This window comes from Polyodon spathula, chromosome 22 (assembly GCF_017654505.1).
Source record: "Polyodon spathula isolate WHYD16114869_AA chromosome 22, ASM1765450v1, whole genome shotgun sequence".
Taxonomy (NCBI): domain Eukaryota; kingdom Metazoa; phylum Chordata; class Actinopteri; order Acipenseriformes; family Polyodontidae; genus Polyodon; species Polyodon spathula.
Window position 1 is genome coordinate 22448058 of NC_054555.1, and position 13643 is coordinate 22461700.

At 36.4% G+C, this 13643-nt stretch overlaps 1 protein-coding gene and 1 pseudogene across 2 annotated transcripts; one reads left to right on the top strand and one right to left on the bottom strand.

Annotated features, from left to right (window-relative positions):
• The first annotated feature begins 80 nt into the window (after positions 1 to 80).
• LOC121297034 lies at positions 81 to 3803 on the top strand (annotated as a pseudogene).
• Positions 3804 to 3929: 126 nt separating this feature from the next.
• Positions 3930 to 11677, bottom strand: LOC121296910 (synergin gamma-like). 2 transcript variants are annotated; one of them, XR_005947115.1, is made up of 6 exons: positions 11426 to 11677; positions 10532 to 10582; positions 9741 to 9837; positions 8843 to 9003; positions 7015 to 8732; positions 3930 to 4556 (listed from the first exon to the last, which is right to left on the bottom strand). XR_005947115.1 is itself a non-coding variant. In XM_041222818.1 (6 exons), the coding sequence occupies exons 2-6, from the start codon at positions 10580 to 10582 to the stop codon at positions 4434 to 4436; spliced, it is 534 nt and encodes a 177-aa protein (XP_041078752.1). In that variant the 5' UTR covers positions 11426 to 11675; the 3' UTR covers positions 3936 to 4433. The 2 variants fall into 2 exon arrangements, 1 of the variants encoding a protein (XP_041078752.1); XM_041222818.1 differs by having other exon boundaries at positions 3936 to 4556; positions 7015 to 7116; positions 11426 to 11675.
• Between the last annotated feature and the right edge of the window lie 1966 nt (positions 11678 to 13643).

Here is a 13643-nt window from a genome sequence, read left to right on the forward strand (position 1 = left end):
TAAAATAAATCTAATTTATAAAAGGGCAAGAATGGAAGGAGCCAACTTATTGGCTAACAAGTGTTCCAACATGTGTAAAAATGTCATTACCAGCACAGCTTGGAACCACTTTGCCTGATTTACTTGACAATCTATTCACTTTGGATGGGGTGGAGCGGAGCAGGGTGGAGCAGGGTGGGCGGAGCCATTTTATAAGCACAATAACACACACAGGGTGTTCAAATTGAGTCCAAAATCTTCAGATTGAGCAGTTCATTTACTTTGGTTTATTTTAGTACATTCTGTAAAACCAGAACACCGTTTTTTACTGTCTGAAACATTTACACAATTATTTACACAATTTGACTATTTCATTGCGTGAGCTGTACCAAGGTTTGCTGAATTTGGTACTTAATTTACAAATAACATGGACTCCCTTTCCATTGTCATCGATTGTCACAGTTGTCAGATAATGGCCACTGCCTCAGGCATTAATGTTTCATAATAATAATCGTAATTAATAAACATAATAATTAGGATTAGCAGTTTATTTTTTAACAATATCAGATCAGACTGAATGGTTTGTAAAAATGAAGCAAAATGGTTCTGTGAAAAAGTTTGTGCTACCAACTATAAAGATACTGTGTCAAAGTGTGTGGTCTGTTTCATAGATATGGCCAGGGGTTAAAGCAGTGCGGTAGTGAAAGTGTTAATCGACAAAGAATGTTAAGAGCTGTGTTAACTATTGGGGCCACAGGGGTGTTTCAGCACAAAACAGTAAAAACAAAAACAAAAACGTAGTGACTCCTGTGTGTGGATCATTGCAGTACCCCAAGGAAGCTACAAGATGAAGCAATAACACTAATAAATGTACTATACATTATACCTACTGTACACCCTGTATTGAATGGACAGATGACATGTTGGGTCTATTTGTATGCCCTTTTGATGCTAGGGTCCACAACACCAGTAATGTAATTGCGCACAAAGCTATCTGTTAGATATAATGTAAGTACATTAAAAAGTTCAATAAATACTAGATTACTTTACACAGTGAGTTCAGTAAACTAAATATTAAATTTCCTGGCAGGGCTCATAATTTAATTGATACCCCAAGTATTACCCCAACCTGTAATGTAGCTAAAATAACCTAAACAAACTGGACTGTCAACAAGATATGTTTTCTTGTGAAATGGTGTTCATAGAAAGGCTGATGATGATGCTTTATACAAAAAGGGGGCCCTTACCGTAATAAGCTGAATGCTTTGTCAATTTACATTCTCATAATGAATTACTCGACGCAGTCTGCTTCTCGGCAGGTTCTTGTTAGCAGATCGAAGTGCGTCGTGTGATGATCTTGCAGAAAACAAACACAAAGTAATTTCTTATTAACCTCATTCAAAAAAAAAGAAATCCCTTCAAGTTTTCATGCACACAAAAAAACCCGTTGATTTCAAGTGGAATATTATTGCAGTATTTAAACATGTTAATATACTTCGGGAGTACGTAGCTTTTACCATTTGAAATGCGTTAATGTGCATGTTCATCAATAGCCGGCCTACCCTTTTGTATTGTCTAATATTTTGGAGATAACTCACTTGATAAAGACGATTTCGTCTGAACGCCGTTTGGGAAATGTTAACTCTGATACCGGTGCATCAACGCTTGCATTAGACATTACAGAAAAGGGTAAATAAACCAAAATAAATGGCAATAAATACACTAACAATACAATTAAAAAAAAAAAAAAGTATTTTAAGTGTTCCTGTTCATATTATGTCGTGATGTGATACTTTTTTAAACCAGGGAAATTACATCACCGTTACAATTATATTTTCTACAAAGGTTTCCAAGTGACATATTTTCAAGACAAAACTGAATTCTAAAAAAAAAAGAAAATGTATTTAACCATAAAACTTTATTAGTGTTTTGTACGCCCTTTTTTTTCTGTTTTGTTTTTTTTTTTGTTGTTGTTTTTTTCTAAGACTATCAAAACGCGTTTTAAGTTTGGACCTCTGCATTCCCTGTAAGAAACCAGGAAGTGTCACAGGACAAACCTAAGCCGAGTGATTGTACAGTTGTTGTTTATATAATTCTCAGTGTAAGTACAGTAATGCTAAATGGCACAAACTGTGGTTATTTACGTGCAGTCTGTACTACTGTACACTGAGGGGGTGTTTTTTGTTTTTTGTTTAATAAAAATAATTTTCAGAAACTTGTTATTAATAAACTAGCCCATGTTAAATTAAAAATAACCCTCCCGGTAATGTGGGGTCTCATTTATTCATTTGTTTGCACTGACTTGAATTCCATGTCCAGACATAACTTAATGTATAGTTACATAGTTAGTGAGCATGCCTGTGTTATTATTATTATTATTATTATTATTATTATTATTATTATTATTTTACAAAACAATTAGTATTGTAATTTATTGATTTGCATTTGCAAGATAATCTGTTCTTGGCAGTACAAAAAAGGCTAACGTTAGTAGTTCGGTTAAGATTCGCATGTCCATCACGTAATGGATGCCGACTTGTCCATAAATAAACTTTATATTGTGGTATGATACCACCACGGTATAATATGTTCTTCTTGTGCTTTATCATGTAAAAATACACTTCAAAATAACACTGGACTTTTCCCATCTTTATATTAAGATACCAAGTACGGCAGCAGAGGGAAACAAAGTGCCCCTGCAGTGCCGCGACTGTCTGGCTTGGGGCAGATCACGGACCATTTACACCTTAGCAGTGGCAGAACAGCCAACAATAGTGTCCTGGTCTCAAACAGTAGGATCACCTGTATTATCAATGTCTCCCAAGACGTAGTGAACACGCATTTCCCAGATATCGAGTATGTCAGAGTACCAGTCGCCGACTCACCTCGTTCACGCTTGAATGAGTATTTCGATTTGGTAGCAGGCAGGATTGACGAGGAAGGAGCCAAGAGCGGCCGATCTTTGGTGCATTGCAATGCGGGCGTCAGTCGATTCACAACGCTGTGCCTGGTGTATCTGATGAAATACCGCAATATGACATTGTTAGAGGCGCACCGTTTGCCAATAATGGCTTCTGGAAGCAGCTGATAGATTATGAGAATACACCTCACGGAAAGGCTATTGTCAGAATGGTAAAATCGCCGATTGGGGAGATACCTGATATATATGAAGAGGGCTCCAAAGGGATGATTCCATTTTAAATGTGTTTTTACCACTCACTGTATTTGAACGAAGAAAGCTTGACTCCCCCTATGTAATGCAGTTGTCTTAGGTGTAAAATGCAACCTAAAACGCACATTGTCAATTACCAAATGTGCCTGAAATGTATGTATTTCTGTATGTGTTTGTGATTTTTTCCATTACTACAATATAAAACATATTTAACATAGGGACCAATCGTTATTAATATTAGTTATGCCTGCACAGGATGATGGGTCAAAACACGGGCTGTAGACCAAATACCGGTTGCGCTAATGCACTGCAGTATTCAAGTCGTTTTTTGCAGTCAGTATTATAATGAAAATCCTTAGACACTTTAACAATTGCACATGGCTTAAGCAGAACATGGTGATATTTTAATGTTATATACAATGTTACTGCTGTTTTTGGTTAACAGGAACGTGTTTAAAATAAAAACTACAGTAGAAATGTATTTGTTTTGTTGTCTTTTTGTACCTTTCTGTCATGACAAAATAACAGATGGCCCACATGTTTTAAATAATGTATGTATTTCATAAGGTGTTGGTTGTGTTCATTGATTTAAACAACAGATAGAAGTACAAATGAATTGTGTACAACAGGCAAGAGTTAAGAAATATGACAAAATATATATATATATATATATATATATATATATATATATATATATATATATATATAGATATATATATATATATATATATATTTTTTTTTAATTGAGCTTATCAAGATTCTTAAACATTTTACCAAGAATTCCTACCAGTAATGTTTTTTTTTTTTTGTTTTTTTTTTAATCCAATATAGTAAAACCTGTATTTAAGGTCACCTTAACTAAGTGGTCGCTTACTGTTAATATATAAGCATTACAACACAGAAGTGTTCAAACAACAAATAATTCTACTCATTATTGCATTGATTACAATAGTGTGCATACATACATACATACATGTCAAAAACTTTTTTTAATAGTCTACTGTACTGTACATGTAAAAACTAAAGAAATCCTGAATATACACATTGCAGTGTTCTGTATACTGCACTGTGCCATTATAAGTTATATTTCGGACATTTAATTACAGATATGTTACAATGGTGATTAATAAGAGGAGAGTGACATTAGCAAGAGTGATATTAAGTGGGTTACAATCATTTAGTCCTTTTTTGTCACTGGATATTTGTTGGCACTGGTTGGGCAGCAATTAAGAAACTGGATATTCACAACAAATAATATACATCATTTAAAATAATACATGACTCAACCCTGTTTCTGTGCTGGGCTGAATGGTAGGTTTAGATCTACACAATTCAACCAGAAGTTGGCACAGCTTGTATGGTAGCGGCATTCATTGTAGCTCAGGATGTCTTTGTCTGAAGCAACCTGAAGTTTAAAAACAGGGTGCTTTTAGTAGTAAATCACAAGGCTAAAACTAAGAGTACAGGCTGTGATCAGGAAAGTCAAAAATCCATTGCCTTGGCAAGCTGGGTCATTACACGAGTGAAGTTTAAAGAGTAATTAGCTTCAACTGTAATTCCAATGGCATTATCACATTCCCCATGCTGTTTCCATGAAGCCAGGTAAAGGCAGATTTAAAGAAAAATGATAATAATATTGGAGCAGAAGAACAAGAACCACTGAGAACTATTTCAAACGCCATTCTATAGCAAGATCAGTCTTTTTTTTATCTGAATCCATCTTTTTTTGTGTTTGGGTTATATGTTTTTCTATAAAAGAGAAACTTTGTACTATCACAGTAATCTTAACTGATGTATTCTATTTTATATTCTGTTCTTTTTAAAATGAGAAGTTTAAAACACTTAAAATGCCTCAATGTAGCTCTTAAACAAGTAATCTCTAAATACAGCTGGTACATCAGAGTGTAACCATTAGCACTGCCACTCTTCCCTCAGTGGATGTTAGAAATACCACATTTTGTTTTATACAGGATTTCTTGCTGATGTATTGCTTTAAACTTCTGGGTTTTAAAAAAGTCACTAGGATGTGATGACTGAAACAGAAAATCATATATAAAATAAATCTGAAGATTGCACTAAGATGTATCAAGCTGTGAGTAGTAACCAAAGCAAACATCTTATTACTCAATCACATTCTCACAAAAATGTTTTGCTTTTTATCTTTGTTTCTCCGTCTCACACTAATAATGCATTTGTGAGAAATGTTGTTCTGAAGAGGACGGGTGAGGAAATTTGTTTTTAAAGGCTAGGTAAATGGATATTTAAACTAAACGTGAATTATGGCACCGTTATCCTTATGGTGGCTTTTAAAAAGTACCAAATAACAAAGCCCATGATGGCTGTGCACAATTATCTAATGCTAACACTTCAAGGTGCTTCATTAACCATTATTGATTGCCATGGCTTTTTTTGCAAATCCTGGTGAGTCTCACATTGCTATCTACACAGATGAATGCATTGCACAGAAAAATGATTGAGAATCCTATTTTCTACCATACTCATACTTGCTACAGAGATGTTTTGTTATCTCTTCTTGATTTCTGATTGAATTAAGCAAGGCGAGTTTACTTTCATTCTGTTACCCCTGAGGGAGAAAGAGGCAGCTTCATTTAAAAAATCTAGTGCAAAAATGAGACAGAAAAGCAATTAAAAGTTACGTGTGTGTCAGAAAGAATTACTAACTATGGAGGATGTAGCTCGTATTGGAAGTTAAAACGTGATTGAAGGTAATTGTGGTTATTATTTTTGAATTGTCCAACCCTGTTAATGATTGAATTACATGGAAACTGATTAACAATCATTGAGGGTTATATAACCCAGGGGTCTCCCATCAATAGGTCTTGGCTGACCTCAAAAGAAGAAGGTGAGATCTTGGGGCCAAAGCAGCATAATTATTCCTTTAAGGCTATCCCTACTTAAACCTATCGTAATTATCAAAGGCACTGCTTCGATTTTTCAGTTGTTCATATTAGACAAACAAAAAATCCATTCTTAGATGGTTCATTTGTGCACACAGATTTCTTCTTTGTGCCAAATGATTCATTCTGTTACATCAGACATCCGTTCTCCTTTAATTTAGCTTGTGAAAAATGGTTAGCAGCCGTTAACGACAGTACACATTCTGCAACTGTCTTCTCAAGATAAAGGTGGCTGAAGAGACTCAGCTGGATATGAATGATTGATGGGTATCCTCTGTGTGTAATTTATCACTTGACAGTGTACAGGAGGAATATAACTGTATGTAAAAATGTTGTGGGCCTTGTCATTAGACTGGTGACTCAGTTTCAGAACAGGATGTAAAAGTCTTTTCAATTGAGCAACAGTAGTGGATTTAAGTAGCCCCATACGAAACAGAATTGGCATATATTGCAGGCCCTGATATGGACGTGATGCAGCCATCTGAAGATTATTTGGATCAGGTGGCTTGCCTCAAATGACATCACACTATAATAGCTATACTGTTTAAATGTTTCTTATTTAATTACATGCAGTAAAACGTTGAAGGTCTCAGTACAGTGACCCCCTCACAATTAAGGCCCACTCATTTACAGTCCCCATTTGCTTATCCTGGGACTCTAGTATTAATTTGTTGCAATACATTATATGAACAGTGCCCTCATTGTTAGGGGCTGCGGCTTAAATTGAACCATGCTGTTTATAAAAGCCAACGTAATGACCAATGAGCTCTTAAATAAAACCCCAAATACAAATTCTCTGAGGTATTAAAGGTCATGGTGAATGAATCAGCAGTTACATCATAAATCACAGTTAGTAATATGTCAAATCTGTTTTGCAATACATGCATGTGCAATAAGGAGAAGGGTTTAAAGGTAAAATGAAGGCCCTTTCAAGCTGAAACATACCTTTGTTTCCATGGACACTTGTGATTGACAAACCCCACAGCATTCATATTGGAGATCGGGCTGAGGTACATCAACCAACCCATTTAGACAGGCTTCAGTGGGCTGGAAAGCAATGCAGACTGAGACATTTCACAACACACTGGACCGACACATTTATGTTACTTTTGGTTCAGAAAGTGTGTTGCTGATGTTATTTGAAGCTTAGTTTCACATAAAAAATACTGTACAATTGTATTCTTTATGACATTTCTCATAGTTTTTACAACTTGTGTTTTAACTAGTTAGGAGAAAAAAAAAATGTTTACCTTATTTCCGTTTGCAATTTCTAAATGTAAACAAGCTATACAGTCCAGTAAAGCAAAACACATAGCAAGGGATACTGTGTGAACATGTTGGACAGCATTTTTAAACTTGAAATACTGTATTATGGATTGTAATTTAGGCTGTGGTATATTTTAGAATAGATTTTTTAGAATATTCCTTTAGAAAGTCCATAGCAGCAGCTCCCCACATAGCTCAGAGGAACTGAAGGGAAGTCCTCCAATTCCATGACCAAGCCAATGAGCTCTTTATACCCAAAACTCGAGCGATGTTAATGATCTACCTGCCTCAGCAGGACAAAGGCCAGGCTTGCAGGTGTCAGCCTGAGCTTACCAAGCACCAAGGAGAGCACCAGAGCCAACTAGAGCTCCCTCTGAAATCTCCAACTAACACCAGCAACTTCACGCAGCCAGGACGTAAACCTGTGCTTCCCTGACTCTATGACTCCCCCTGCACACCACGCAGCCGTGCATTTACCAGGAAAGACACGCAGGGACCCCATATCTTTTTGTTTTTAGCCTGTGTTTTTACTTTAAGGTGGTTCACACAGATCATATTACAAACATAAATCGATACACATCTTAGCATCTTTGTTCAACTGTCTTCTGTGGGATTTTTATGTGTTTGTGAGGAATGAACATGTTCAAGTTGTCTTTACTACATGTACACGAATTGTGACATTTTCCTACTGACAATAATAGAAAATAAAGTATATTTTTCCTTATTTTCCTTATTTTGACTTATCTTCCTCTGAAGATATAGTGAAGGAGGTTGTATATGTATGCGTCCGTACCTAAGCCACACTTCAATTTTGGCATATATCTGGAGAAAAGCTGATCCAGTTACCATGAAAGTTAGTATTAACATTATGCAGCATATATTTCTGACAGTATCAGATTCTGGTGATATAGTGAGATGTCTGTCTGTAAATCCTTCCATCTGTATGTCACATTGTTTGCATATATTTTTGCACAGATCCACTTACAGTATGTAATTGTGATTAAACATTTAATTGCTAATTCCTAGCCTATACCATTCTATATGTTTAGAATTTACAATAGTAGTGGGGGATGTGTGTTAGTTACTTGTTTTTAATGTACATGACTTTACTACACTGTAAAAACATGAAAACATTTCCAAGAATAGCATAAACTGTAGCAAACCACCTTAAACTTGAGATTTTTTTTTCTTTAACTTTGTAAAGCGTGCATCAGACCATCAACATTAACCTTTACTACAAGAAGCACTGTTATCCCAGAATAAGACAAATGTTGCCATGGTTTGATGAAGCTTGTTGTAAAATCAAGGCAGTTATCATGTTCACCAAGTGACAGCCAGACAGACGGAAGTATGGACATGATCAGCACATAAGGATCCTCATTTTCTGAATGAATACCCTAAACAAGCAAAGAACAATACGATCTTTAGCACGAGTGTAAGAGGACCAATGAGAATGTTGCTCCTTAAGTCTTTGGTTCAAACACCTTCAAATAGTTTGCTTTCTTACCAGCGTTTGTAATACAGCGGGGCTGAATGTTAGGAACGCCTGTAGATTATTCCACAGTAACTCAATGTCCTTGACACTGCGTTGGAGAGCTTCGTTTGTGACGCCACGGGTTCTCATGCCTCCTTCCACTCTCTTAGACACTTTGTAAACCTCAACTACACCTTAATAAAAAACAACAGCAGGGGTTGAGCTTTATAGAAAATACAATTAATGTCGCATTCCCTATATTTTAACAATATAGCAATATATATATATATATATATTATATATATATATATATATAGATATATCTATATAATATATATATATATATATTATTAAACATCAAATTAAAAAAAATATATAATCCAAAATATTCAGTATTGTAACAACGCAGGACCACTAGAGGGCAGGCTTTTAAAAGATCAAATTCCTTTGAGGACCACAGATATAGACACAGCATTTCTTGTGAATGATCTACTGCCAGATCACTGACAATATGATGGGTTAACCATTGTGTATGATCCCTACGGTAATGTGACCTGTCTTTGAGGACAGAAAGCGGGTGATACAGTTCTGGAAATGGGTGATGGTTTGTAGACCCATATGTAGATTCTGGGTAATACAGCCTGTTTTACATTGATGTGTTTTTAAATCATAAAATCTAGTTTCCAGTTGCGGACTCATTACTATTTTTCCAACAGATCTTTTAACAAAGAAAAAATACTAGTAAATACCGCAGAATGTTTGGCAAGCTCTCTCTTTATTTTCCAGAGTTTATATCTACGTTCCTGTTTGCTCAATTACAGCATACAGGTAGCATACAGGTAAGTTGCTGATGGCTGCTATGAAACTTTTTATTACAGTTCCTACATAGTCCCTGTTTTAGTGATTTTTAAATACCGCACTGTGAATATACCTGAGATGTAGGTCTTCCCTTGAGCAGAGAGCAGCACCTCAGTGCAGACAGAGGGATGGCTGATTCCGCATAGCATATCATTAGCCTTTCTGATCACCTGCACAGGAAACATACAGCAAGCCATCAAAACCCTACTTCTTAAAGGAGTGCTAACCCATGGTTTATACTGGTCCCTTTGTATTGTGTTGGGAATCCTAAAAGGACATTGTCAAATACCACACCATAGATTGCTGCATGTATCTGCTGGTATCTTTGCTGTACGTTACATGATAAGGTACCAGGAAGAAGCAGCAACTTATTAACTATGGTGTAAAGGGCTAAACTAAGGGAGCTCAGTTAATAAGATGTTGGGTCAAGTTTTCAAAAAGTAGTTTCCGTTGTATTATTGCAATTAGCATTATAATAGGTGTAAACTCAGTGAGTGGTGTTCAAACAAAGGCTGGGCTGAACCACACTACAAGAGCTGCACTATCGAAAGCTATCACAAGCACTACTATGAAAGCAGGCCTGAGGTCTGAAATTTAAAAACATTATTGAGATTTCCTTTTATGATATGCCTGCTGAAATGTTTAAGTGTGACGTACACACAGATAGATGAGCAGACAGACTCCAAAAGTCCCCAGAATCTGATACAATAATTTACGATAAAACATTTTTAAAAAGTTTAATGGCAAAAATTTAACGTGATTTAATATCAGGTATGAAACTTAGTGTGCAATTGATGTATCCTTGAAATTATTTCCATACAGGCTGCTTGGATGGTATTTAAGCACAATTGTATTTTTAATTACCTTGTAAATGTTCTCCAGGCACCTCTGCAGTGTATGAATGCTGGAATCCATCTGTGGGAATAAGAAGTACATAGAACGATGTTAGCTTTAATACAAGACTTGACGATGGACTGGTCAGTATTCTCTGACATACAACAAGCAAAACAAAGCTTCTGGGATCACCTGGGATCTAACCCCAGTGACCCACATTATATAGTTACCATATTTTTTAATTAAAACTGCAGGGTCCCTCCGTCATGTTCAAAATTGAATTCCTTTTGAGCTGTTTGCTATATTCTTCCAAACACCTTACTGTGTTGTAAAAAAAATGAAATTGTGTTCAAATTCAACAGGTTTTTATTTAAAAAAAAAATGGGAGTGAATTGACTAAAAGATTAGAAGCCGTCTCAGCACATCTTCTCTCAATAGCAATTGCGGTAGTCAGAAGCACATTGAAAAAACCTCATCTGCATAGAGCAACAACAGGTCAGTAAAATAAGAGATGATGTGCAATCAGTGAGAATATTAAACTGAGAGGAGAGGCCCAGCTGTAGGAGATGAAAATGGTGCATTATTCATTTCTTTCATTTTAAAAAAGGATCTGCCTGGCAGCTGTTCCTGTATAGTGTAGAATCCCATTGGGTTCCAATCCCAGTTTATTACCCTGAATAATTCCTTAGCAGACAAGCCATGGCAACGCAGTGGATTTCGATCATATATTGCCCAGTGATACCATACAGCAGTAGCAAGCGTATTGTGCGTTCATAGCAAAACAAAGTTATGGTAAATAGAGCCCACAGTATGAGGCAGACGCTGTCTGGATAACTAGATCTCCTGAGTCAAGGTAAAAGGCATGCAATGGAATAAGAATCTAAAAGAAAGACCACAGCACTTTAAAATGGAAAGCACACTTACCCTGCTCGTCAGGGCCTGCCCAGTTGTATTAGCCTGCACGCCTCTCCGTGGCTGCGGTAAAACTCAGGAAACAGCTGGATTTAGAAACCTGTGTACAAAAGAAAATGTGTACAATGAAGGTAACTGTTGTAGAAACCAAAATCATCCCATGCAGTCCCTTTTTTAAGAATGAAGTTTCAAGGTTGCTGTACTGCTGAAGGGTGGAGCTTGTCTGTGGTTACTATGCCCTCAGAACAAGGCTGTTTGACAGGGCTTGAGCTTCCTGCCTTTTGGCCATGAATACTTGACAACTTGTCGGATACACCCTGTATAGTGTTGACTCATTTCCTCTGTTCTAACCTACTGTCAATACATATACTGATAGAGCCTTTTAGTGCAGTACAGGACTGTTCAGTAGATACATTGAAGCTGTTTGTTTAATGTACTGTATTATTGCCCTTATACATGTTTCCCATAGTAAAAGCATAGCAGTGTTTAATGGTGTAAGCATTGTGAAAGCATGGTTAAGCAATGTTAAATGCAGAGTATAACAATGGGACACACTTAGGAAAACTGCAAAATGACTGTGCAAATTGATTGTGGTAGTTTTTCAAGAGTGATACGGGTTCATTTCCCCAGCTTTACACAGTAGACTAATAGAATAGAAGTAACTGAGCTGCTTTTCCACACATCCTTCAAAATGACACTGATATTTGTGTGGAAACTGGGAAATGTAGGTGCCAAATGGAAACAGAGGTAAAGAAAGTTGGAAATGTATCTTTTATATTTATTCAGCTGATCCTATTAGGAATTGATATGTTGTGTGCATGGTGTCACTAATTATTATCTCTTTAGTCTGCTCAGACTGTGCAAAATGATTGCTGTCATTTTTTACACAGGACGTATGTGATTAGAAATCAAAATGTAAAATTGTACTCAAACTACTATTAAACTTTTTTTTTAATTTTTAATTTTTTTATTGTGTCACATTATCTATGCATGGGATGACACATAGGATGTTGAGCCATTCTCTTTCACAAGATATTGAGGGTAATTAGTCTATGTAGCTATATGGAGGGCCCTCTTCTGTGTGTAGTTATCAGTAATTCACACAGCAGTACCTATGGTCTATGCAGGTAATGGTGAACAATATTCAGGTCTTTAATACATTTTACAGCTGCGGTAGGGGAAGATATGAACACACTTGTTTGCGTTACATTAGTGTTTAAATATCCCAAAAATAAACATTCTATCCTTTAATCGTGAAGCTGGTATTTCACAAAAATATTTTTTTGAAGAGGGTTTGTAAACTAGAGGTTATAAACAGTTTTGAAAAAATAAGCGTGATCCAAATAATCTGCTGCTTTGCAGAACACCTGGTTTCCTGAGTCAATAATGTTCAACAGATGGGTGTGCAGAAACTCTGCACTGTCAATAGTTTTCTTCATCCTAACGATAAAGATAAATATGCATGGTTATGCATGCTCTGTGGTTTGCATGCTACTTATGCATTCAAATTATTGCAGGCATTTGAAAATCTACCAAATGGGCAAACCTGCATGACTAAAACCTAGCAGCAGACAAGGCTAATGAACTGTACTTCCGCCAACAGACAGCAATGGAATTTACATGTATTTCCATAGAAAAGGAATGTGTCATGTGAGGGACAACCCATTTAAAACCATCAGTCTTATTAGTGATTATCTTATTTTGACATCCTTTCACTCAGTGATCGGGGGAATCTTAGTCCATATCAAAGAGAGCACTGTCACGTGACCATAAACAGTCTTGCACAAAGAAGACTGCACAGCGATCTGATTCAAGCATTCAGCATTCTGAAAGGTAGGGACAATGTCCACCCAAGGGACTTTTTCAACCTGAAAAAAGAAACAAGGACCAGGGGTCACAAGTGGAGATTAGATAAAGGGGCATTCAGAACACAAAACAGGAGGCACTTTTTTTACACAGAGAATCGTGGGAATCTGGAACCAACTCCCCAGAAATGCTATTGAAGCTGACACCCTGGGATTTTTTAAGAAGCTGCTTGATGAGATTCTGGGATCAATAAGTGACTAACAACCAAACGAGCTAGATGGGCTGAATGGCCTTCTCTCGTTTGTAAACTTGTTCGTAACATCCAGGAGTAGATTTAATTATTTCCTGATGATTGGTAACAGTGACAGTCCTAAATTGATGTTTTAGGATTGGTTTTTACTTTATAAGCCTGTCTTATAAATAC